The sequence below is a fragment of the Lepisosteus platostomus genome, chromosome 4, assembly GCF_059453375.1.
Source record: "Lepisosteus platostomus isolate fLepPlt1 chromosome 4, fLepPlt1.hap1, whole genome shotgun sequence".
Classification (NCBI taxonomy): Eukaryota; Metazoa; Chordata; class Actinopteri; order Semionotiformes; family Lepisosteidae; genus Lepisosteus; species Lepisosteus platostomus.
The window spans coordinates 9,165,300-9,190,745 of record NC_142614.1 but is presented as its reverse complement, the minus strand read 5'-3'; the positions used below and the strand labels follow the sequence as shown (position 1 = coordinate 9,190,745).

General features: G+C 50.7%; 1 protein-coding gene across 3 annotated transcripts; it reads right to left on the bottom strand.

Moving 5' to 3' along the window:
- Positions 1–3,625: 3,625 nt before the first annotated feature.
- On the bottom strand, positions 3,626–23,675 carry agfg2 (ArfGAP with FG repeats 2). Of its 3 annotated transcripts, none has more exons than XM_088628230.1 (13): positions 22,930–23,675; positions 20,811–20,904; positions 16,917–17,032; positions 15,397–15,523; positions 14,423–14,540; positions 13,150–13,260; positions 11,115–11,312; positions 10,597–10,669; positions 9,454–9,500; positions 8,452–8,538; positions 7,926–8,048; positions 7,321–7,385; positions 3,626–6,333 (listed from the first exon to the last, which is right to left on the bottom strand). In XM_088628230.1, exons 1-13 carry the CDS (start codon positions 23,094–23,096, stop codon positions 6,286–6,288), a joined length of 1,374 nt encoding a protein of 457 aa, XP_088484356.1. In that variant the 5' UTR covers positions 23,097–23,675; the 3' UTR covers positions 3,626–6,285. The 3 variants fall into 3 exon arrangements, with proteins under 3 accessions (XP_088484356.1, XP_088484359.1, XP_088484358.1); XM_088628233.1 differs by lacking the exon at positions 22,930–23,675 and adding an exon at positions 21,990–22,743; XM_088628232.1 differs by lacking the exon at positions 22,930–23,675 and adding an exon at positions 21,377–21,959.
- Positions 23,676–25,446: the final 1,771 nt, after the last annotated feature.

Sequence of the window (25,446 nt, the reverse complement as noted above, 5' to 3'; positions counted from 1 at the left end):
GGTTCAGTGTCTCTGCAGGGTGTCCAGTCCCGGTCCTGGGGGGGTCAGTGTGTCTGCAGGGTGTCCAGTCCTGGTCCTGGGGGGAGGGTCAGTGTGTCTGCAGGGTGTCCAGTCCTGGTCCTGGGGGGAGGGTCAGTGTGTCTGCAGGGTGTCCAGTCCTGGTCCTGGGGGGAGGGTCAGTGTGTCTGCAGGGTGTCCAGTCCTGGTCCTGGGGGGGTCAGTGTGTCTGCAGGGTGTCCAGTCCTGGTCCTGGGGGGAGGGTCAGTGTGTCTGCAGGGTGTCCAGTCCTGGTCCTGGGGGGAGGGTCAGTGTGTCTGCAGTATTTGCAGTATTAAACAATTAAACATCCCGTCTCAGCTCTAAAGCTGCTGCTGCTTTGAAGAGAGCATTCCTCCAGGACCCTGACCCACTGTCTTCTGCTCTTTGTTCCACCTGAGGTCTAATTATACAATTTGTTTCATACTTCCAACTAGGCTTCTAATGTTTCACAGGTAACCATACCTTTAATAAAGTGAATGTTTTCCAGAATTAACAGTAAAAGACCTTTAGAAATCACATGAAAGTATTTAGGTTAACTCTTCTTAATTGTCTGCTCGGGGTGGAACGAACTAGGCCCAGACAACACTAGGCCCTCCAGCAGGAGTCTAGTTTGATTATATGAAACATCAGGGAGGAGGTCACACACCTATCTGCATCAATGGGACTTCAGTGGAGAGAGTCAGCAGTTTAAAGTTCCTGGGTGTTAACATCACAGAGGACTTAACCTGGACCCACCACACCGACACCCTGGTCAAGACAGCACGGCAGCGCCTGTTCTTTCTCCGCAGGCTAAAGAAGTTTGGCATGCCATCACCTATCCAGGCCAACTTCTACAGGTGCACTATGGAGAGCATCCTGACTGGTTGCATCACTAACTGGTATGGGAGCTGCTCCGCCCGGGATCGCAAAGTACTGCAGAGGGTGGTGAAGTCAGCGCAGCTCATTACCGGCTGTGAGCTACCAAACATCCAGGACATCTACTCAGCTAGATGTCTGAGGAAGGCCAGGTCCATTCTCAAGGAACCCAGTCATCCCAGTCACAGACTGTTTTCTCTCCTACTGTCCAGTAAACAGTATCGAAGGATTCAGTCAAAGACTAACAGATTATGGAACAGCTTCTACCTCCAGGCAATAAGACTGCTAAACAGCCAAGCGTCAGTCACCTTCAGCAACCACCCTAATGGTCCTTGTTAAACGTTCAGGTTACATGGACATGCAGTTTTCCATTGTGTTTGGCAGACTGCATATTGCACTCCTTGGACATAATGTATTGCATACACCCCGGAAACGTCGCAGTTCTGTTTATATTGAGTTATGTTTTTATTGCACTGTTATTATGTAGCCTTTTTTAAATTTTGATCTCCCCCGGGTGAGCTCGCGGAAGAAGACGTTTCATTGCCAGCAGTTACTGCTGCACGCTGTATTGCTGTGCATTTGAGAAATACACGTCGGTGGATCGATCCCCGGGTCGGGGAGTCTGCGGCTTTGTGAGAAGGGGCGGCAGGTGTATCATCGACCCACCCGCGACATCTAGTGGCTAATGTGTGTTAAGGGACGTCGACAGAAGTGTGGCTCCTATTTCCGCTACTAGCCACGGCGCTGCCGGTGCAGGACAAAAGCGGCTGAGTATCCTTTGCGGCCCACGCATGCTGACGCAGCTCCCCACCTGAATTATCCAAGGTAGCGTCTCGACCATTCTTCTCTGTGAGGGCGAGGGGCTCGACTGCTGACCGTTTACAAAGGCGCAGAGACGAGGAAAGCCAAGTTGAATTTCCTCAGATAAAGCGGGGGTGACCACCCCTGCCGTGAAGACCCCGGTAAATCAGGGTTCTCCAGGCTGATGAGACCCGTGCTATTTCTGCTCATGCTATTCGACCCCTAGCTATTTCTGGAAGGAGCCCCCGGGCTACCAGCTTGAATAACAACTGACAACAGATGGAGGCTTGTCCCTGACTCCCCCCCAGTGTGAACAAACACTGTCTGTTCTCGGTCTAAAATAGTCTCAGCCAAAGGACAGGGCTCAGAGAGGGCACACAGATATATCGGGGTCAGGATCTTGAACCAGGAGCCTCCTGGCAATAAGACACGAGCTTTTAACTCTTAAGGTCTTCTTGCTCAACCAGGTCATTCTCACTCAGTGACGTGGCCGGTTACAGCTGCTGCCTTACTGCTCCAGATTCCACCATGTTTCAGTGCCACCCTCAGGTATCTATGTGCGTGGAGTTTGCATGTTCCCTCCTGGTCTTTCCCTGCGGCCTCCTCTTTCCTGCCAGCTCCCACAGACCCGCTGGCCAGGCTGGGCTGGTGTCTCTGGACCCTTCCTCCGTAGCCCCCAGCCGGGCCTCCCTCATGCGCTGTCTGTCCGGCCGGCCGGACGTCTGACCAGGATAATGGTTGGAAGAGCTCAAACCACAATGAAAGAATGAAACTCTGAAGTTTCCAGAGTGTCAGCAGAGCTGGCCATTCCTGCTGCTGGGTCGCAGGCACTGAAGTAGAGAAAGACAGAGCTCTGGCAGTGACCTCTGCTTTAAAAAGCACGTTTTCATAGGAGTGTTTTATTACTATTAGGAATTCCTTACACTTATATAGCACTTTTCTGGACACTCCACTCAGAGCGCTTTACAGGTAATGGGGATCCCCCCCCCGCCCAGTGTGCAGCCCCACCTGGATGATGCACCAGTACTCTCCTCACACACCAGCTCTCAGTGGGGAGGAGAGCAGAGTGATGAAGCCAGTTCAGAGAGGGGGATTATTAGGAGGCCATGACTGGTAAAGACCAGGGGGAAATGTGGCCAGGACATCGGGGTTACACCTCTACTTTTTTCCAGAAACACCCTGGGATTTTTAATGACCACAAAGAGTCAGGACCTCAGTTTTACATCTCATTTAAAGAACAGCACCTTTTTTACAGTATAGTGTTCCAATTGCTATACTGAGGCATTAGGACCCACACCGACTACAAGGTGAGCGCCCCCTACTGGTCCCACTAACACCTCTTCCAGCAGCAGCCTTAGCTTTCCCAGGAGGTCTCCCATCCAGGTACGGGCCAGGCTCACACCTGCTAAGCTTCAGTGGACTGCTAGTGGTGAGCTGCAGGGTGACAGAACTGCTGGTACAATTATTATTACTATTAGCCGAAGTACATTAATACCAACCAGCAGCTATAACTAACTGTAACTAACTGAAGACACAGAGGGCCAACACTACTGTCTTGGATGAGTTCATTCACTGGATTGACCGAGACGTGCCAAGATGAATGATCATTCAGTCAGAGCTGTCCACTGGTTCGTGCTTCATTTCTTCAGAAAGAAGATCAACCGTGAAACGTGAAGCAGAGGACGCAAGAGGAACCAAAGATGAAGCGAAAGGGAGACTTTACACAAAGGGTGGTGGGTGTCTAAAACAAGCCACACAGCCTATTTGTTTATGTTCATACCTTTGGGATCCAAGAGCAGGCCTGATGAGATCCTTGTATCAAACACAATTAGCAACTGAACGACTTGGACCCTGATTGAGTTCCTTGTTTGTAAGATGTGTGCTCTTCTGATTTACTGTAGGAGAGACATAATTGGCAAATGGGGACACCTTAACGATTAATATTTATTACACGCAATAAATTAGTGAAAAACCTTGTTTCAAATTGAGGGGGCAAATACTCCAGTCAGTGACTGCAGAATCCATGTATGCTATAATACCCCAGTTTCTAAAAATACATCAGTCTTCACTAATTCTCTGCTCCCTATCCCTGGCAAATATCCCTGTTTTTTTATATTTGCCAGGGATATTTTTAAAGCAAATAGAGCTTTAGATAAAATTGCATGTAAACATGTATGCTGTAGTTGCAGTCTTATTGTAGAACAAAAATACAAAACAGGACAACACAAGGGCTCTGCTGTGCTTTGCGATACAGAAAAGCAGGATATGACATTTGGTCTGGAACATTTGGAGGACATTGTACCTGTTTTGCTAAATTTTTACAGCTGCAAGGCCTTGTTTTTGGCCTCGCTGTTACATTCAACAGTGCTGTACATTCAACAGAACCTCTGGACACATGCATCCTGAGATCTGGGTTACACATCCCAAAAAATCCAAACGAGTAAAAATAAAATGGCAGGTTTTTTTTTTCCATCCCCGTGGTTGTCCCAACATCATGCGCGTGCAGAGACCCCGCGTCCTGCGTCAAGCGTTTTTTTTTTTTTAGGTCTTTTAAGAGCCAGGTTGGTGCTCTTGTAAAAGATAGGGGTTTGTTTTGAAGGCCTGATTGGAGTGGACTTTGTCAGTCACCTGCTGTACCTAGTCTGACTGCAATGGGCTTTCATCTACAGGCGCCTGACGTTAACTGGCCAGGAGCTGTACAGAGATCAGCGGGGTCTTCAGACAGCAGGCCACCGAACACCCTGCCAGGAGAAGGCAGGCTGTGATGGCAGCCAGCTGCGGGAAGACATGGGTTCACCCGGTGTGTCCAGCGATGGGCGTGGCTCGATCCAAGGGACGAGTCGTCTTCCAGGTTTAAACAGAAATACAAATAACGTGACCATATGTCTGAAATGTCGCATCGTCTCTCTGATTCCCGGTTCTTAAAAAAATACCATAAACCTCTACCCCAGTTCTTCCAAAATACCCCAAAGCTCTATCCCATCCCTGTGGCAGGACGGCCTGCGGAGGGGGTTGTGAGGGGCAACAGTGTGTTGGGTTCGGATGGTTGCTTGATTGAACGCTGAAAGACAGTGCTGGCCAGGGAGGCGATGGAAATCTATCTCCCAGACATCGTCCTGTCTCAGGGGCCTGAGGGTGGGGGTAAACTTATTTTGGGATATTTGTTGCCAGCTTGTGAAGCAGGGCTAAGGAGAACCCCTCTGTAGCACTAGAGCAGTGCTCTGTGTTTTTGCCACAGAAGAATTCACATGTTGAAACTCCCCGCAGTGCAAAGCAGAGCACAGAGTGATACAGCGCTCCTGCTGTTTCCGGAACAAGTCTCCCCTTATCAAAGCAGGACAGCCCAGTTTTCCTTCCGTGCTCTTGTACTGGTGCAGTACTTGTTTGTGCCACCTCTGTTGCATGCCAGGTGTTGTGTCTCTCCCATAGTATCCCTTATGGCAGGACTGAGGGCTGCACACTTGCATATATAGCCAGTGTTTGTTCAAGGTACTTCCAAAGACAGACTGTTAGGCACAAGAGCCAGCGTAGGGTCTGATCTTGGTACAAAGACAAAGCTTCATGCAGACAGCGTACGCTTAAGCCCATAGCAGTGCTTCAGATATTGATTAGGCTTAAAGTTTGCAATTATTGTCAGCAATAAGCATCAACCTGTTCAAATGGTGTATTGCATCTTGAAGAAGCACTTCCGCTGCAAAAACTTGCAAATTAAATTAAATGGTAAAATCACATTTTTGTTTCCTCACCTAATGAGGCCTCTTAATTGTTTTCGCCAAAAAAACGAATTCAGCAGATTTGGGGAAAATTGTGTTCTGGGGAAATAAACCTCAGAGAACAGCCCCGGGGGTGGACAGACTGGTCACTTCACGTGATTGGCTGTGTTCCTCCTCCCTTGCTTTTCAACCCGAGTCGCAGGGGGTGGGGGGGGGGGGGGGGGCAGGGAGGGGCGACAACCGCAGCACAGCAGCTTCTGTCCTGAAGCGTCAGTGGAACTGCTGGCAGAGCAGGCGGCACAACGCCCCCCACAGGAGGACGGGAGAAACTGCGGCCAGCTGCTTGTGAGCGCTTACTGTCGGCCGTCACTACTGGCAAAGCCTGTCGACCCCTGCTGCCCTGTCTTAATAAGACCGATAGGGAAAGCAGATTGCAACTCAGTGCGGTGTAAATGCCTTTTGTGATCAGCATGTCTCCAGGGAGTCTTACAGCAGGTGTGTGTGCAGGGGGGACGCAGGACCAAGGAAATCTCCCTGGTGGGTGCTGCACTTCGATGTCGGCCAATGTGCGCCCCCCCTCCCATAAGTGAAAGTCGCTGGGATCCTTTGGGGTTGAAGGTGCAGCTCATCAATAGCTCAGTTCAGGGGTTGATGAATTACTTCCAATGCCCCCCCCAAGACATAGAGGTGCAGGAAATGAGGTGGTGAGATGACCTGCTGCCTGACCTGTGCCCCCACCGACGTGGTTGAGGCAGTTCAGACGAATTTGGTGGGGGGGGGGGTAGCGCGCCCTTTTTGGTTCCCCAAAAATATCCCGTTCCAGCTTGCGAATCCCTGCGGAGGGAGGGAGAGAAGATGGACAGGGACCAGTCTCGCCTCAGATGAAAGGGTTTCGGGTTGATCTTCCTTTAGGGTAGACGGTTCCCTGTGAAAGGACAGAGAGAGATACAGGACGGCACTGGATACCGCAGTCGACCACAGACAGGACAGGCCCAACAAAAGCCTGCTGACTTACAAAGCTGAGAGCCACACATTACTAGCCCAGTGACCTCCGTGACCTGTGTTCGAGAGCCACATGGCCTCCTGGCCTCCTCCCCTAATTAGATGCTAAAGAATTATTCACTGAATTGCCACCGGCTTTTCCCTCCTAGACTGTTCTACATGTGGGCTGTAATGTAGCTGCTTTGTATTAAAATGAGGTCAATGAGCCCTCCCCATGTTACAGATCACTGGGAATCATCCATCCTGGTTACGCACCCAGGCCCCAGGCTCTGGACCACGAATGAGATTATCGATCTCGTATGAAAGGGTTATCCGTCTTCAGCTCTCTTCACCCCCTTTCCCCGTGCATTTTATCCATAATTCAGTTAATTATTTATGACAAATTGGATTATGTGCAATGTTATTATGAATACAGTAGAACTTTGACTGTGACTCACACGTTCAGAAAATGATCATTTATAACTCATTCAGCTATAAGATCATTTTTGTTCCCACTTCATCTGGGTTATGAATAAATCTTCTCTTTCACTCATACGAGGCACAGCGCACAGATCCAGGAAAAGACCAAAAAATACATTATTCTCACCTACACTCAGGACAGGTAACATTCAAAGCGAAAGCACTGACAAAAGTCAGATATTTAAGGTGCCTGTTAAACAATACAAAATCTTTAAAAGAAACCGATTAAAAAAAAAGAGCTCAGAAAAACAGGAGCTCTGTTAAAAGATGGTATAGTACTTTGAAGCTGAAAAATGTATCATCTGCTGTCCCCTGGTGGTTAGGTATAAAATCTCAGCGCTCCAGGAAAGGGGAAATGGACCTGGGAAATGGGCTGTATTTTTTTCTCTAAAAGCTAAGGTTTTCTAGAACTAGTGATGTGGCTCTATGTGTCACCTGGAGTCATACTCACTGTGAAGGGGTTGATGGACACATTGGGTCTGGGGGCTGTTTTTGGCCCTGGGAGAGATGGCTCACCTACAGACAAAGTAGAACAGGAAAACCAGTGAGTTATAGACTGGAGTTCTAAAAAATAGACCCAGTACATAATGGTCTGTGACCCCATATCTACACCTTCCATGAGTCCATGTCTACATGTTTCACAACCCCTTTTATCAACAGCTTCCATGACTCTACCATGACACCTTCCATGACTTTCATACCTACTGTATAGCTTCCATGAGCCCATGTCTCCACCTTGCATGAGCTCATCTCTACACCTTGCATGAGCTCATGTCTGCACCTTGCATGAGCCCATGTCTAAACCTTGCATGAGCTCATCTCTACACCTTGCATGAGCCCATGTCTAAACCTTGCATGAGCTCATCTCTACACCTTGCATGAGCCCATGTCTAAACCTTGCATGAGCCCATGTCTAAACCTTGCATGAGCTCATGTCTGCACTTTGCATGAGCTCATGTCTAAACCGTGCATGAGCTCATCTCTACACCTTGCATGAGCCCATGTCTACACCTTGCATGGGCCCATGTCTGCACTCATGAGGTCCAGTAACCTCACCGTTAGCGTGCTGATTCCTTGCGGGCTGCTGGAGGAAAGCATTCTGGGGTTTCGGAGGCGGGAAGCTCGCTGAATGGGGGAAGACTTGGGAAGAGGAGGAACTGAAACGGTTGGAATCATCCCCTGTTAGAACAATGTACAAATCAGAAACCAAGAAGATGCTGAAAACAATGATGAACTACTAACACTCCTAAATGGCCTCCGTAGCAACACACTTTCTCCTTACAGCCTTGATGAAGGCCTGCCTGGAGACACTGATGTCACACATGCTTGAACAGATCTATCCTTTTCAGGTCAAAACTGGCTCTTCCTTTAAATAGCAAAGTTAGGTACTGCTGTTTCTCTTCTTTCTTTTCAGTCTAAATACAAAGCTAGTTAAAGACATTCTTTATAATTTGCCCAATTCCGATGCTTTCTCTCACACTGGTGTAACTCAAAGATTGTTTCAAAGATTACCTCCCTTACTGTGAAAGGACAAGAACTCCAAAGCAGTCCTCTGAATACAGGTGTCTGTCCCAGTTCTTACCTGTAGGGGCACTGTTGCTGCTGAAGGGGTTGCTGGCGGAGAAGGCAGGCTGTGCAGCAGGGGTTGTGCTAAATGGACTGGGAAAGTCTGTGGAGAAGAAAGCCATGTGGGGAACTGAAGGTATTAAAAAAGAATTCTGATGGATCTCCCTAATTTCTAGTTTCACTCTCACTGCTGGCAGGGCCTGACCAGTTTTATACTCCTAGTTTCTGCCCATCGGTCCTCACAGACCAAGCCTGATCCTGGAGCACCCCAGTCCAGGAGGGATTGTAGGTCTCCTTGAATTCCCAGTTCATAAAGACTTAAGAAGTTAAAGCTCTTGCATGACTGAACGGTGGAATTGTGTGTGTGAGTGAGGAGCAGGCAGGTCTTGCTCCAGCAGGCTGCAGGACACATGTGCTTTTTGTTCCCAGAGATTACAAAACTCCCAGTGGCCAGCAGCTCCTAGTCCCAGTGACAGACTGCTGAAAGCTGACCTGTGAATCCTGCTGGGGCGAGGAGCTCCAGTTCTGAGACTGCCTCCCCTGTGCTTCAGTGGGAATGCTAAGGTTCCCAACAGCAACTGTACCTGAGAAACATTTATCATGCTATATCATGGGATTCCGTGACCCACTTATAAATGAGAGGAGGCCATTCGCCCCATCTGGCCTGTCTGGTAATTAGTAGCGAATTGATCTGAGGATCTGATCCAGCTGTTTCTTGCCGTTTTTTTAACAGCAACAGCAGCTTGTTCCATACTCCTACCACCCTTAGTGTAAAGCGGTACCTCCAGTTCCCAGTTTTAAACCCACTTGTTTCCACTTGTGCCCTCTTGTTCACTGGCAGAGAAGCTCGGTGAAGGTGGGCTGAAGAGAGCATACCTCTTCTTACTTTCAGTAGTCTTACAAAGGTGATTTATCTACCTCCCAGGTGACTGTGAAGTGCTGTTTTGGTGCTGCAGTCTGACAAACAAGCTCTGCTTATTCCTCCCCCCCCACCCCCCTGCGGTGTTCTCTGCCTTACCTGGGAGGACGGGGGGGCTGGAGACGGGTTTCGGGAAACCGGGAGAGCTGCAGGACAGGAGAGGCAAGACAAACAAGGCAGACGAGAGAGGCGCCGTTACAATGTGACGCCCAACTTTTCAAACCCCTTCTTAAAAATGATAGTTTAATGAAATGCGTCTTTAAGTCAGATGCAGCTGGGGAAAAGCACGGATTTCGTTCAACTGAGGTTCGCCTTTCTCCTTCAGAGGGACCAAGCAATCCTTACAGACAGTGGCCCCTATACAGATGGGGACTGCTGGGCTTTGAAAATAAAGAGGCAGATCTCTCTTGCTTAGAAAAATGAGATTTTTTTAGCTTGCTTACAAAAATGAGTATTTGCCTAGAAAAAAATATTATCTACTCAGTCAACATGCTAACTATTCGACTTTCTTTTTGTCAGACACTATCATCAAAGAAACATTCTGTTCTGCAGCTTGTTCTGCAGGCGGAGCGGTGGCTCTGTGGCTCAGGATCTGTGCTTGGGGCTGGAAGGTTGCCGGTTCAAATCCTGCAGCCGGCAAAGGAATCCTACTCCGGTGGGACCCTGAGCAAGGCCCTTAACTGCAACTGCTCCAGGGGTGTTGTACAATGGCTGACCCTGTGCTCTGACCCCATGCTCTCTCCCTGTCTGTGTGCCTGTGTGTCTCATGGAGAGCAAGCTGGGGTATGCGAAAAGATAATTCCTAATGCAAGAAATTGTACAGGGTTAATAAAGTGATGTTAATTAATTATAAACGTCACAAGTACAGAAGAGCTGTAACACCCTGGTGATGAGCTGCACAGTGAGTTATATTGGTGTTTTCTATCTACATCAAGGGGGCGCCATAGTTTAGATCCATAACGCCTGGCCCTGCAGACAATGTTTATTTTACAGTGACCAGATGGGTCCATAAGGGGACTGGCAAGGCCCCAAACAGCTGGGCACCAACATGGATGGAGAGAAGAACATACAGTGAAAGTGAGATCTCCTTTTCCAGAGACACGGACACAGAGAGGACTGTGGGTAGGAAAGCGACTGTAAGCACAGTTCTGATCAGGAAGGACTTTGTGCTTGTGCACTGTTTCTGTACAGAGATTCCTGGTGGGTTTCTGAGCAGATGGACTGACTGATGAACATACTCACCTTCCTGGGGTGGAGCTACTGGAGAGCTTGTTGCTAAACAGGCTGCTGTACTGAGACATACTGTTAGGGGGCGCTGTAGTGTGAGAGAAAAACAGGCAAAGCACATAGTCAGAGGTCAGTTGTTTCTGTTAGCGCTGTCAATGGGCACAGAATCAAATAATTGCTGGTTTCAGCAGTGGGAAGTAGTGGATCAGGGTCTGGACATAAACATACAAAAGCTGAAGGTGACAATTCCTGGATGTGGCACTGTTGTTATATCCTGGAGCAATGAAATTCACTTGTTTCAGTACAATATCCAGCTACAGAGAGCTGGTTATCTCCAGGTCATCACTGTAAGGGGAAATCTCTTCTCATTTGACTCAAAAACCTTAAGAAATCCAGAATCATTTTTGTACATCAGGAGTAATGACCCCGCCAGAGCCAGGTTTCTGGAAAACCCAGCCAGCGTCTTGTGGAAAATGACAACCTGACTGAGAGACCGGTGTTTTCTGTCTGCCCCGCTGCCCGCTTGCGCCTACCTGCGCCTGGCACATTCTCCGCGAACACGCCGTCCAGCTGCGACAGGGCGGCGTACTTGTCCCGCGGGGGCAACGCGGAGCCAGAGGCGGCCTGCTGGGGAGAGGTCAGTCCGCCGAAGTCCACACTGGAGGACCTGGGAAAGGCGCGGAAGGGCCCTGGGCCCGTCGAGGAGGAGGAGGAGGAAGAAGCGCTTCGCCCTGGACCAATCAGAAGGAAGCGCAAAGGTCAGAGGTGAAAGAGGGCAGCTCTCATTTTCCAGAACCACGTTTTACCCCCCCAAATCCAGGAACCCACAAGCAAGCGAGACATCATCTTAAACTGAGATGTTCTGTAGAGTGTGCAGTAGCTGATCGGTGTTATTAATGCTCTGCATTCAGTTGACTACAGACAAGAGCCCAGACTTCCTGACGTCATTGACAGCTTATGGGAATGGCACCAGAATCCAAGATATCCTGCCTGTCAGGCACATGCTCTGAAAGCTGAGCTCCTGCTCCATGAAAAGACCAGATGTTGCTCTGAGCACTGGAAAGTCAATTAGAAAATAAAGACACAGTGAGAGCTTTCATCCAGTCTTTTGAGCTTCTTCATTAAATGCAAACCCACAGATCTGGAGGAAACAGCATGACTGATGTGCGGCCGAGGCACATGGTTTGTCGTGCCTGAGGCGGATTCAGGCCTGAGCTTTTGTCTCGCCGAGTCAAAACTGGGGAACTGGGGCTGCCAGCTTTTTTGGCGCTGGCTGTGGCAGGGGCACTGATGGGGCATTTCTGCTGTATAAAGAATATGGTTTTCCGAGGAAGGGCGGAGATGAGGGCCCCCTGAGATTACTCTCAGGTGTATTCCTTGGCATGACACTGTCCTGATGTCCTTATGGAAAAAAGGTACTACTTGGATACACATGGCTAGTGCAAAACCTTCAACAGCCTGGTCGGACAGTTTCTTATCTCAATAACCTGTTTAGTTAACCCCTTTTTGATCAATCAGTGAGCTCCCATGTCCTGCACGTGTTTTTATCTGTTGTTAACGTTTCGATCGATTTAAAAAAAACATTGTTTCTCAATTACTGGACACACCCAGGACCCAGGAGCTACACAGGAGCTCCAGGTCACTCATTTTAAGGCAGGGGATGTGTTAAGCAGGGCAGACTTTATACCGGGATTTTGGGGGTTCACACCCCCGCAAGTACTGTGCAGAAAAGCGCCACAGTAGTAGTGTCAGCGCCGGTCTTGTACGCATCCAGCAGACGTGCACGGTCTCACCCCAGACGGACAGCCTCTCGGCGTCCACTGACACATGAGCGTGGGCGCAGACGTGGCAGTGAGAAACAGGGCACCCCCGCGGGCACAGGGGGTACACACCGACACCACAGCCACGCGTGGGTCAGGCCCCGAGCGAGGCTGCTTTTCGAGGTGCTGCTGGAGGGGGTGAGAGGAGGGGCGTTCAAGGGATGGGGGTGGGGTACAAAGCGAAGACACCCTCCACTACTCTTACGGCAGAGTGCGACTGCATTCCTTCTCTGCAGCTTCGCTCCCAAAGCCCCAGCCTCACGTCCTGCAGAACCTGCTGTTAGCTGGAACCCCTGCTGGTGAAGGAGACACAGGAGTACACACCTGTGTGGCCTGGCTGTAAGGCTGGGCTCAGTCTTGCGGTTAGGGATAAAGGATTAGGATCAATTGGAAAGGACAGATTTAGCAGGAAGGAGAGGCTGGGGTTGAGGGACAAGGCTGTCTATGTGTTCTGGGGTAAGGGGTGAGTCACAGTAACTGTGGCAGGACTCGGGCTGACGGAGGGTAAGGCAGCCTTCTGTGTGTGGCAGGGTCCCAGGTTCGAAAGATTTGCTCTAACTCCCAGCAGACTGTTAGGTCTGTCTGCTAAAACTGCAGTTTACTCAGATGTGTCCTCCAGGTGATTCGGAGGGCTACCAGCAAAGACCAGGAGAGCAGGAGGGAGTCAGGGTGGGGTCCCGGCTCGTGTCCCAGGTAAGGCTGTGGGCTAAGCAGGAGAAGGCTCAGCTGGTTCGGACGGTGCCGTTACCTGAGGGGCGCGGGAGGGCAGGGAAGGCGGGAGCCTGGCTTTTGGGGCCCATTCCCGGGGATGCATGTGCAGAACGGAGCTTATCGGATCCGGACAACAGAAATCCCAAGTCTGCGAGAGGAAAGAGATAACAGTTTTTAACCCAAACCTTCTTCGCAAGGGTTTGAACTCTTCCTGTGCCGTCCCATTGCTCTGCACAGTAGGTTGTCTGGGGTTCCAGCACAGCTGTGATAATGCTGTTACTGCAGTACCACCTCGTTAGGGTGACGTCCCTTGTTCTCACTATAGTACATGATGGAATTACCGTGATGTGGCAGAGACACAGGGAAGGAGAAGGAAAGCACGTCAAGGCAGGGAACAATGTGAGAGATGCCTGTTAAATTAACACGTATGCGCACACAACACAGTCTTGCAATGCAATACGTACAGCAGTACTGCCACATAGTGAGGAAGATCAGCTCATTTTACATGCTGGTTTGTCACTGCGCTGTGTATTGAAAACAGCTTGTCCACTTCTCAAGTTCAACAGGCCTGTAGTAAAGGCTTACTACCACGAGAGGGCAGTAGAGATGACACAAGAGGGCTCTTGCAGCAGAGCATGATTGCATACAGGAGTTGGCAGCTCCTATCGCTGTTTTCATGGAAAACATGACTCCCACCAGGCTAAAACACAACTACTATAAGCGCCACAGAAACCCTTTATTTCAAAGAAAGCAGAAGAGAAGAGCTTGGGTTTTACAACGCTCTCCTTAGAATATAAATATAGGTATACTGACTGAATCTTCATTCGAAGTGTTCTCTGCTTCCAGAAATTGGATGACACTTGATCTCACCCTGTCGTATACAAAACCATTAACATGACAAAATGTATACCGAACAACAAAACTACTTTGGACCTTATCAATCAGCTCCAGAGTGACTGTAAGAGTCTAGAGCCCTGTGACTGGGCTGTGTCTGTGTACTGGACTCCACAGGGACTGTAAGAGTCTAGAGCCCTGTGATTGGGCTGTGTCAGTGTACTGGACTCCACAGGGTTTCTAAGCAATTGTTTCTGGCGCTTGAGGTTATGTTATTCAGAAGCCATGCAGGTAAATAAGACTTTAAGTACTAAAAACCTGAAGTATAAAATGTGAGATGTTCACTGCCCTACAAGCTGCTTTGTGCAACAACTTTAAACTCAGATGTCAGGGTAAAGGGAACCTTACCTTAAAGCTTTTTTTGTGACTGAGTGCAGGACAAGAACAAGAAGGGCATTCTGGGGCTCCTGGCTCACCTTTGGGTGACTCCCGAAAACTCTGGGAGCGGCTTGGGAGAGTAGTGTAGGCCTCAGTGCGCAGGCCGGTGGGGGACACAGGGGGCCCTCTCTCCCAGGAAGGTGGCTGTGTTTGCGACTGCAAGGACAAAGAAGAGGATGGTACAACACTGCTGGCTTCATTCAGGAAACACCTGGACACACTAGGGCATACTAGGATACACTGGGACACACCAGTACACACTGGGACACACTAGGAAATACTAGGATACACTGGGACACACTAGGACATATAAGGACACGCTGGGGCACACTGGGATTTGCATCAAGTTAACTTCAGGTGTGTAGAAGACTCTACAGCCGAAACTGTGTCTGCAGGAGGCTCTACAGTGGAAATGTTGCGCCTCTTCCCTTTTCCTGTTAGCAGGGAATAAACCTTTACCTGTTCCTTTGCACCCTGAACAGGCTGTCGCAGCTACCCACTTGAACTTCCTCAGCCAATGAAACCTCATAGCCTATTTTAGGCTTGCCTTGCACTTTTAGTCTTTTAGGATTGAGAATCTTGTCTGGCAGCTTCCCAAAGGGTGCCAGAGATATCCCAAGAGACAGTCTAATATCACTGCTGAGCCTGAGGTAATCCCTAGGTTGAGTCTGTACCTCCTGTGAGTTTTGAATCCTTGAAAACGCTGTGGCGTGAGCCCTCAGTAACAGATTGACATGACCTTTGCCCCCACACCCAACCCACTTACAGGAGGTCTTACCCACTGGGTGAAAATAATGGCTGCACCTAATGTTCACTGGAGGCCTAAGGCTATGAAACAGGAATGGGAAGATCCAGTTCCTGCAGGTTTCACAGCGATTCAGAATGATTCAGCTTCTTATCCATATTTAACTATTTCAATGAAATAATTAAGGCTGAAGGCGGAACGAATGTCAGAAGACCCTGAAGCCCTCAGAGACCAGAGCTGCCCAGCCTTACGGTACAAATGTCTCACCTGCGTCCTGGTGGGACGGGTGTTGGGCACTGGGGGTGCCGAGCTGCTCTGCTGGGGGGAGGTGAGGGGCGGGACTGCGGGGCTCCAAGGCCCGTCGACAGATGTCCTCTTGCTCTTCGAGATGTGCCTGCAACAAAGACAGAGACGCAGCTCTCACTGACAGCACAGAGATCACAGCAGAGTGAGCACTGACTGGAGGAGACACAGCTCTCACTGACAGCACTGAGAGATCACAGCAGAGTGAGCACTGACTGGAGGAGAGACGCAGCTCTTACTGACAGCACTGAGAGATCACAGCAGAGTGAGCACTGACTGGAGGAGACACAGCTCTCACTGACAGCACTGAGAGATCACAGCAGAGTGAGCACTGACTGGAGGAGACACAGCTCTCACTGACAGCACTGAGAGATCACAGCAGAGTGAGCACTGACTGGAGGAGAGAGGTGCTCTCACTGACAGCACTGAGAGATCACAGCAGAGTGAGCACAGACTGGAGGAGAGACACAGCTCTCACTGACAGCACTGAGAGATCACAGCAGAGTGAGCTCTACTGGAGGAGAGACGCAGCTCTCACTGACAGCTGAGAGATCACAGCAGAGTGAGCACTGACTGGAGGAGACACAGCTCTCACTGACAGCACTGAGAGATCACAACAGAGTGAGCTCTACTGGAGGAGAGACGCAGCTCTCACTGACAGCTGAGAGATCACAGCAGAGTGAGCACTGACTGGAGGAGAGACACAGCTCTCACTGACAGGACTGAGAGATCACAGCAGAGTGAGCACTGACTGGAGGAGACACAGCTCTCACTGACAGCACTGAGAGATCACAACAGAGTGAGCACTGACTGGAGGAGACACAGCTCTCACTGACAGCACTGAGAGATCACAGCAGAGTGAGCACTGACTGGAGGAGACACAGCTCTCACTGACAGCACTGAGAGATCACAACAGAGTGAGCTCTACTGGAGGAGAGACGCAGCTCTCACTGACAGCTGAGAGATCACAGCAGAGTGAGCACTGACTGGAGGAGAGACACAGCTCTCACTGACAGCACTGAGAGATCACAACAGAGTGAGCACTGACTGGAGGAGACACAGCTCTCACTGACAGCACTGAGAGATCACAGCAGAGTGAGCACTGACTGGAGGAGACACAGCTCTCACTGACAGCAGTGAGAGATCACAGCAGAGTGAGCACTGACTGGAGGAGAGACGCAGCTCTCACTGACAGCACTGAGAGATCACAGCAGAGTGAGCACTGACTGGAGGAGACACAGCTCTCACTGACAGCACTGAGAGATCACAACAGAGTGAGCTCTACTGGAGGAGAGACGCAGCTCTCACTGACAGCTGAGAGATCACAGATGACCAGGCTCTTGGTGACCAGTCACAGCCAGTTAATGACAGAGTCCAGGATGGAACCAGGGATCTCCTGACATCTGAGCTTAATCTTTCCTCTGTGGAGCCCAAAGACCGTTTTTTTGTTGCTGTGGTGCTATCGTGCCAAGGTTTGTTCTTACCATTTCTTCTTTTCGTACTTGTCCTGCAGAAACTCCTTCAGCTTCTGGGTGTCTCTGGGGTCGAAAACCCCCTCCAGCCTGGGCTCATAGATGGCAAGCCACACTGTCTTGCACACCTGGAAACACAGGAAGAAGCGTGAGTGGAAGTGACCTTTTGAATCTGGTAGCATGGTGGATTGAGAGCCGGTGCTGCTGCTTCTTGAGTCTTGTACTTGATTCTAGACCAGGGCATCAGTTTGTGTGGAGTTTGCATGTTCTTGTGGCTTTCTGTGTGCTCTGGTACGCTGCCTAGGTTAACTGGTGTCTCTAAACTGTGTGTGTGTAACCTGTGTGTGTTAGACTGATACTCCCACCTTGGTGCAGACCCTCACCATAAGCAGCTTTGTCATAATGGATGGATGATAATAATAATAATAATAATAATAATAATAATAAAACTTTATTTTATATAGCACCTTTAAAGATGGCTTCTCAAAGCGCTTGGATATCATCAATATCAAGGATTTGGGGGATCATATTACTGAAGATAATAATTATAGTAAAACTGTTTATACTCTTCTACCCTGAAGCACAGTACAACTTATCAGTCAATAGAAACACAGGCAGTTTAAGCATTGAAAAGAAGCCAGTGTTTAAAACAGATGTAAAAGATGGCAGTCTTGAAGTATCCAGTACCTTTAGAGAGAGCTCTCTACAGTCACTGTGCTTGATGAAAATCTCAATCCGGACAATTTGGATACTTTTTATCTTTAAAACTGTGAGGGTGTGCCTGGACTTACAGAGGACCCCCACACTTGCTGTTGTTTGTTCCAGACGAGCAATCAATCCATTAATAGGACTTAGAATAAGTTGCATGTGAACTCCTTGCATGGTTCTATTTGCTTAACATGCAGAAGGGCTGCTTTTAACGTTTGAGTAATTTACAGTCTCTACAGCCTTTGTGCAGAACAAGATCTTGCCGAGCTGGGTTCGCACCCAGGTGTGGGGGGTTTCCCAAGAGCTAGATAGGGAACCCCTGACTCACACCACCAAGGTGTGGGCTAGTTTTCGTATTGGGGGTTGGGAGGGGTCAAAGAGATTCAGTACAATACTGATCTCCAAGAAGAGGGGAAGCCGTTATAAATTTGAGGGTCAAGGTTAGATCTAGGGAAAAATCTCTGTGCCCTTTCTGAGACCAAACCTATCGACTTCTCCTGCATGTGTGGGCCATCCCCCCCAAGCACGACCCCTAATACTGCGCTTGTACACACCCCAAGGGAACCCCAATCCGCTGAAGACCCCAAGAGCTTTCTAAGAGACTAAAAGCCTGCGATCAGCGAGCTGGGTGATCTGGGCTCGGCTCAGGGTGTGGTAAAGTCAGTCAGGGCTCAGGAGGAGCAAAAACCTGGAGTTTCTGGTTTCGCAAGGATCCTGACTGAACACCCGCGCCAACAAAAACTCTCGGTTTCCGACGGCGAGCCCTGATAAGGAGGTGAAGAGAGGAGACGGGGCCAGCCGGCAGAGACAGGTGGAACAGCATGGGGGGGGGCGCGTTTCAGTTCAACCAGATCTCCCGGGGGGTGGGGGCTGGTCACCCAACTGGTTGCACCGCCACCCCCTGCAGCAGGAATGCGGGCGAGCCCTGTTCCGCCTCACGCCACACCACGCCCCCCGGTGACTCCCAGTCGTGCCCGGCGACTCAGAGAGAGAGAGAGAGAGAGAGAGAGAGAGAGAGGCAGGAGGGCCTCACCCAGCCCTTGACCTCTGACCCACAAGCCCTCCCATCGCCCAGCGCTTTATTCTGAACCCTGCTCCCTCAGGGGGTCTTGTAAAGATGTTGCGCCACAATGGAAATCCATAGTAAAAAAGCAGAACAACTATCAATTTTATCATATGAAGCTTCTATAACAATATATTAGGATAGTCCTGTTACAACTGTTACAACCGTTTTCTCCTACGCCGTATAATCTCTGCTGACTTCCCTGGCTCTCTCACACCAGAAGAAGGCTCCACGGCCGAAACGTTGTGTTTTCTTTCTTCCCTTTTCAGCATGGAATAAACCTCTTTCTTGTTCTGTTACAACTAGGTTCCAATTGTAAAAGCACAACAGAACAGTCCTAGTACAGAACTGGGCTACGGCAACAGGATAGTACAACTGTTCTGTCCTGATGGGGGAGGCAGTAAAAGTCTTGCTGCAAAATGGCAGGTTTTAGCAAAACTATAATAAAATAGCATTTTTACTCCCTGTTGCATGGAAAAACTGACTTTGCGGCAGACAACAATTTTGCCTGGGGTGGGAGTTCAGCGTGTGTCGCTGTCTGCTATCTGTCACCGGCTGTCGATAATGCAGATTCTGTCTCTGCCAAAAGGGATTCCCCAGCATGAAGTAATGTGGCTCAACCCTGCTAAATGCAGACCGGCATGAGAGAGCTGCATTCGATTGCTTTCTAAATCTTTTTTTTTTTAAACGAATCCTCACTTTTTGGAGAGCTCATGAGCAATTTTAACAACTAAGGGTCAATGCATTAGTCGACGCGCCGGTGAGATCCAAGTCCTGGAATGCCAGTATTCTGGACACGGTAATAGTCACATGTGCCTCTCTGGTCTGACGCCTATGAGGTGATTTCCCTCTCGCAGAAAAAGCAGCAAACCCAGGCGTCCTGTCTTCCATCCATCCATCCATCCATTTTCTAACCACTGCTTCCGATTCAGGGCCGTGGGAGAGCCGGAGCCTATCCCAGCAAGCAACGGGAGTAAAGGAGGGACGCACCCTGTATGCCAGTCCCTCACAGGGCACACACACACAGACACACGCCCTGCTTTCATCTCGGGGAAATATGGCCACCCCAATTGTGAGGCCCTCACTCCATAAACCCCCCCCCAAACCTCAAACTCATACTCGTACTTGGCCAACGCTGGACCCCGGTCTGCGGGGCTAGAGGGTCAATCTGCCCTGTGAGCACTGCCCTCTACAGCACCAGGCCACCCAGGAGCCTCTTGACCAGGCCTCGCAGTTACCTAACTGTAGTCTAACACTCGTGTTGCTTCACAGCGAAGGGGATGATTTGGAATCTTAGTTACTTCCTCAGTCTGTCTCTCCGTTGTTCAGCAGACCTACAGTAGTTCAATAATCCAAACAGCTGCCAGATCAAAACCGTGATCTTACAGTAACCACTGTGATGCCATCACTGGCTCCACCAGGGACGTTTACCAAGGCAAACTGAAGACACAAGCGCAATTGAAAAAATATTAAACTGAACACTACAAATTAGTATGAAAAGACAACTACAGCAGCCATATCACCCTGGTAGTCCACTGAAGTTCAGCAGGTGTGAACCTGGTCAGTACCTGGATAGGAAACCTCCTGGAATCTTCTTTTACTGCTAACACTAACTGGTGTTAGTGGGGCCAGCAGGGGGTGCTCACCCTGCAGTCTGTGTGGGTCCTAATGCCCCAGTATAGTGACGGGGACACTATACTGTAAAAAGGTGCCGTCCTTCGGATGAGACGTAAAACCGAGGTCCTACAGTATTTCTCTGTGGTCATTACAAATCCCAGGGTGTTTCTTGAAAAGAGTAGGGGTGTAACCCTGGTGTCCTGGGCAAACTTCCCCCTGGTCTTTACCAATCATGGCCTCCTAATAACCCCCCTCTCTGAACTGGCTTCATCACTCTGTTCTCCTCCCCACTGAGAGCTGGTGTGTGGGGAGAGTACTGGCACATCATCCAGGTGGGGCTGCACACTGGTGGTGGTGAAGGGGATCCCCATTAATTGTAAAGCACTTTGAGTTGAGTGTCCAGGAAAACGCTATATAAGTGTCAGGAATTTTTATTATTATTATCATCATCATTATTATTAACCCAACCCCCTTCATCCCATCCCTCAGTCACCAACCAATCAGACATCCTCACTCACTTCGTTTCCATGGCACTGTAGGAATTCCACCTCCTGTTGAGAGAAGGTCGTCATGGAGATGGACTTCACCCGGTGGGGGGGGTTCAGCCCCCTCCTGGTAGAAAAAAACCCCAAAAGATAAGATGGGTTAAAATACCCGAACCTTTATAGTCTGGAATAGCTTCCGTGGGGATTTGATTCGGGTTTTCCAACAGGAGCTCCGATCTCAGTCATGAAACTGGGATTAATTAGGGGGTGGCCGGGAGGCACAGTGGCGAGCTTTGCTGCCTTGCAGGCCTGGGGTCCTGGGGTCCTGTCTGTGTGGAGTTTGCATGTTCTCCCCGTGTTCACATGGGTTTCCTCCCACCTCATGTCCAAAGACATGCCGGGAGGTTAACTGGCTCCTGGGAATAGCGGCCCTGGTGTGAGGGTGTGTTTGTGCCGGCGTGTGTGTCTGCCCTGTGATGGACTGGCGTCCCGCCCAGGGTGTGCCCTGCCTTGTGCCCATTGCCTGCCGGGACAGGCTCCCGTTCCCCCGCGGCCCTGCATTAGGCAGGTGGAGTGTTCAGATCTGGAAAAGGGCTCACTGTCTTGCACGTGTTGGTGGTCTGCAAAGGGCTGCCCAGCTCTAGTCTTGAGCAGATTCGCTGAGGTTCTTCGGGAAATTGCTGGATGTGTCTCTGAGGGTTAAGGAGTTTAAAGTAACCAGAGAAGGGAAGAGGTGGGGGGGGTCGAAGATTCATTAAGCAGGAAAGAACTGTCCCAAGAGAGAAGTGTCCGAAACGATGGAGAGCCCACGCATGAGCTGTCGAGTCGACAGGGGCTCGTTTGCAAAGAGGCACCAAGCGGAGGTCATGTTTGGTGCCACTTTAAGATAAGAGACGGAGTAACAGGTCTGGGCCAGAGCGGGTTTAGAATGAGAAACACATGAACCGATTAGGGCTGAACAGCGCTGCCAAACACACACACACACAAAACAAGAAAACAAACAAACCAACACACGCTGCAGCGTCATCTGCTCTTGCGCGGACACAGCCAAGACGTTCCGACTGCGTTGCCAGATCGTTACATAAACCGCCAGATTACACGGTTAAAACACACGCCCGAGGCTCTCTGGCGGGCCTCTCGGGACAAATTCCACCCGCCGTCGCAACAGGGAAACGCGACGACAGCTGAAAGCACGGCCTGCGGCGAGCTGACCTGGGGCCAAATGGCTTTTAAAAAGTTCCCGGCCTCGCCGTCCTCCTGTTTCTGCCCCGCGTTGCAAACGCTGCGGCTGCCGCTGGGCCACAGGTGCCCCCGAAGTTTGGGAAAAGGAGTCCGGGGAAATGTGGTCCCTTCCGGCGCCTTTAGTAAGGTTGCGGCGGGGGCGACGGTCAGGCCTGCTGTAATACGGCTTCGGGGTAACCGGAGGTGTCAGCGGAGGTCCCAAGAGATCAGAACCCCGCTCCACTCGGAAACTAACTGATGAAGACGTGTCTGGGGGTCACAGGACCCCCGTCCCCTCGGATAAACCATAGACGGCGGGGGCGGTCATGGCAATTAGTTACAGTACCCCAATAATAAAGGAAGTACGTCAACGAGAGAAAAAAAAAGATTTAGAAAATTGTTTAAAAAAAATCGCCCAGTACCACAACAGTTCGTTAGAGCGAGCGGTCCCCTCACGGCGACCTGTTGGGAGGATGTCCTAATTTTGTAAGGGGTGTGGGGGGGGGGTCTATCGATATTTTTTAATGAATATTTGGGAAGCGGCGGGGTCTGGAGTGGATAAGAGTTCCACACACGAAACTCCAGTGGGAAAAACGCGCGGCGTGAACTCTCCCCCTGCGCTACACGGCCCTGCCGGGGCTCCTATCTGTCGTGAGGCTCGTCAAGCCACCGCCAGAGGTACAGCCGGGCAGATGATTCATCTCGCCTCCGGCTCCCTGTGACAGCGGCTGTGAGGCGCTCCGAGCTGGCGACGGAGGAGCCGCGTCGACACCACAGCCTCGCATACGCAGTTATGTGCAGCCCTCTGTCAGCTGTAAACGCGTGCTGACAGCACGCAGACTGTAAAAACAGCCATGGTAACTGTAATAAAAAAAAAAATAAGACCAGCGGCAACAGCAGCTCTGCATCCTTCCTCCCCTGGTCTACTCACAGCATTCCGGAGCACGACGTGCACACAAAGCTGCCCACGGTGATGTCGACGTAGGTGACTCCGGGCTGGTCGCACTCGAAGCACTGCTTGTTCCCCCTGGACCGGGCCAGCTCCCTCACCCGCCCCGAGCAGATCTCCTGCTGGTCCCGGTGCTTCCTGCCGGCCATGGTCCAGAGGCTTCCCGCGCCGCCGCCGGCCGCCGTCTTGCCCTGCCGTGTGGCCGCGCAGAGGTCGGAGCCCCGCAGCCGCGACCAGCTCGCCCGTGTCCGGGGATCAACAGCCGAGCGCAGCAGCGGCGGAGGGAGCAGGAGGAGGGGGCGGCGTGGAGACGCGGTGTCTTAAACCTGTCGGGGCGTCTGGCTTTGAACCTGCGGGCTCAAGACGGCGGTGGATCCGTCTTGAATTTCCTCCTCTATCTGAAGCTCGGCACTCGCGTCCGAGCAGCAGCCAGACATCAATCTCTCTCTCCCCCCTCCCTCTCTCTCTCTCTCCCCGTCGCTCACTCACTCGCACACACACACACACTCATACGCCTTCTCGTCCTGTTTGTTTTTCGCGTTGTTTCGGTTTTTATTTTCGCCCCTCTCCTTTTCCTCGGCTCGCCGAGGCTGCCCCCGTGGGATCCGTCGCGCTGCGTTTCAGGAAGAAGCGATTAAAACGATGTGCCGTCGCAACTGGAAAAGATCACGGGAATGACAAAAGCAGAAACCTAAAAAAAAAATCCTTTCCGTTTGCCTCATTCCGTGTTCTGTTTAACGACGATTAGTTATTTCATTAAGGCGATATGGGCTCATTATTGCTGTTCGTTCCCCCACGAGCTCAGTGTAACCCGTCTCACGGGAATTACGTCCACGGAGAAGAATTCAGCTTCGCTCTGATTTCAAAGACGCGAGAACAGACGGTAGGCGAAGATTTCACACAGGAACACTCCGTTAAAGTCGCTTTTCACACAGTCCTGTAGTTCCCTCACGGAGAAATCTGAATGCCATCCAACTTGAAAATCACTCTAGAAATTCTTTATATATATATATGACCCTGAGGGGCTACGTCGTATATCACATATTAATATCATTATTATTTTTTCAAATCCTGCATGGCATTGCGTCTGGTTCACAGAACTTCAGAAACTAACGTGGATTTAGGGCTGCAGGAGGCGCTTCTTTACACCAAAAGTGGGGGGAGTGTGGAACAAACCACACCGGCTTCCTTGAAGAAAGGACGGGGATGAAATCCTCCGATTCATGAATTACTAACTAAGGGGCCAGACGGTCCGAATGCCCCCCTGTGGCCCCCAGCCCGCTTCTGTTGGTATGACTTTCAAAAGTCGTCTCTTGTTTCTTATTACTTTATTTCACAGGGGTCTTTCCATCGGGACTCCCGAAAAAAGTCCCTTACACCATTCCTCAGAAACCGAGGGGGAGGCTTCGAAACCTGACCCCACTTCATAGAACAACAACAACAACAGCAACAAAAACTTTTCCAGGTGATTTCTTGTTGACGACTCCAGCCGGACCTTCGCTCTCTCCGCAGCTGAAAATCCCCGCGACGCCACACGGAGAACTCCCAGCTCCAGAAATCCCCAGCCGACCCCTGCCCGCCCATCTGAGAAACCGCTCCGACTCCCGCTGCCGGCCGCCCGCGGGGGATTCCAGCCACAGGCTCCGTGAGCCTCAGACCCACGGCTGGGTGAGAGCAGTTGCGTCTCCAGCGAGGCACCCAGCCGTGACGCTGTGAAACCCCTAGGGGGAGCCCGGGGCGTTTTGGAATTGATGTACTATAGTGCGGCCCGCGCGGGTTCGCACTTCTACAATCCAGATGCTCGGCGCACGCGGCGAACCTCGCCGTCTGGGATTGCGCAACACCCCCGCTGACGTCGAGCGGTTCATCCGTGACGTCACCACGCCTAATTTATCGCCGCGCTGCCACGCAAGACGTACACGCGAAACCGCTGACCTCTCCTTTCCCGAACGTGGGAATTTTTGGAAAAGATGTTTAATCTGGGGAAGGAAACAAATAAGAGTGCAGTCTGCAAATACCGTCAGGCACAATTCGTCGGAGTTTTCACTTCACTTTTGAGATGTTGGCCGGCCGTTATTGGGAGTTCCACACACAGAATGGAGGTGCACCTCAGGTGTGTGTCATGGTCACCACCTTCATCATCGCGGCTGTGTTCATGTTCTTTCCTGGCACAGCACAGCCCCGGTGCTGGGTGAGCCCTTTGGTCCGCATGCTTTCCGACAGCTCCCAGCATGCCAGGGGTCAAACGGGTCCTGGAGGAGCCCGGAGCTCTTGATCAGCTGCAGCTGGGCGGGAGGGTGTCACGCCCTGCTCTCGCCCTCGCTAACGCTATTACATTCCCAAACGCAACTGTTTCACAATCTCATTCCTAACTGAACCCAGCACATTCTCACAGGCACCAGATTCCACAGACTCTCACTCCTGGACCAATTCTCCAACCACGTCCCTCTCCCTTCACTATTTAAAGTTCCCTCACGCACCAAACCTTGCTCACTATTG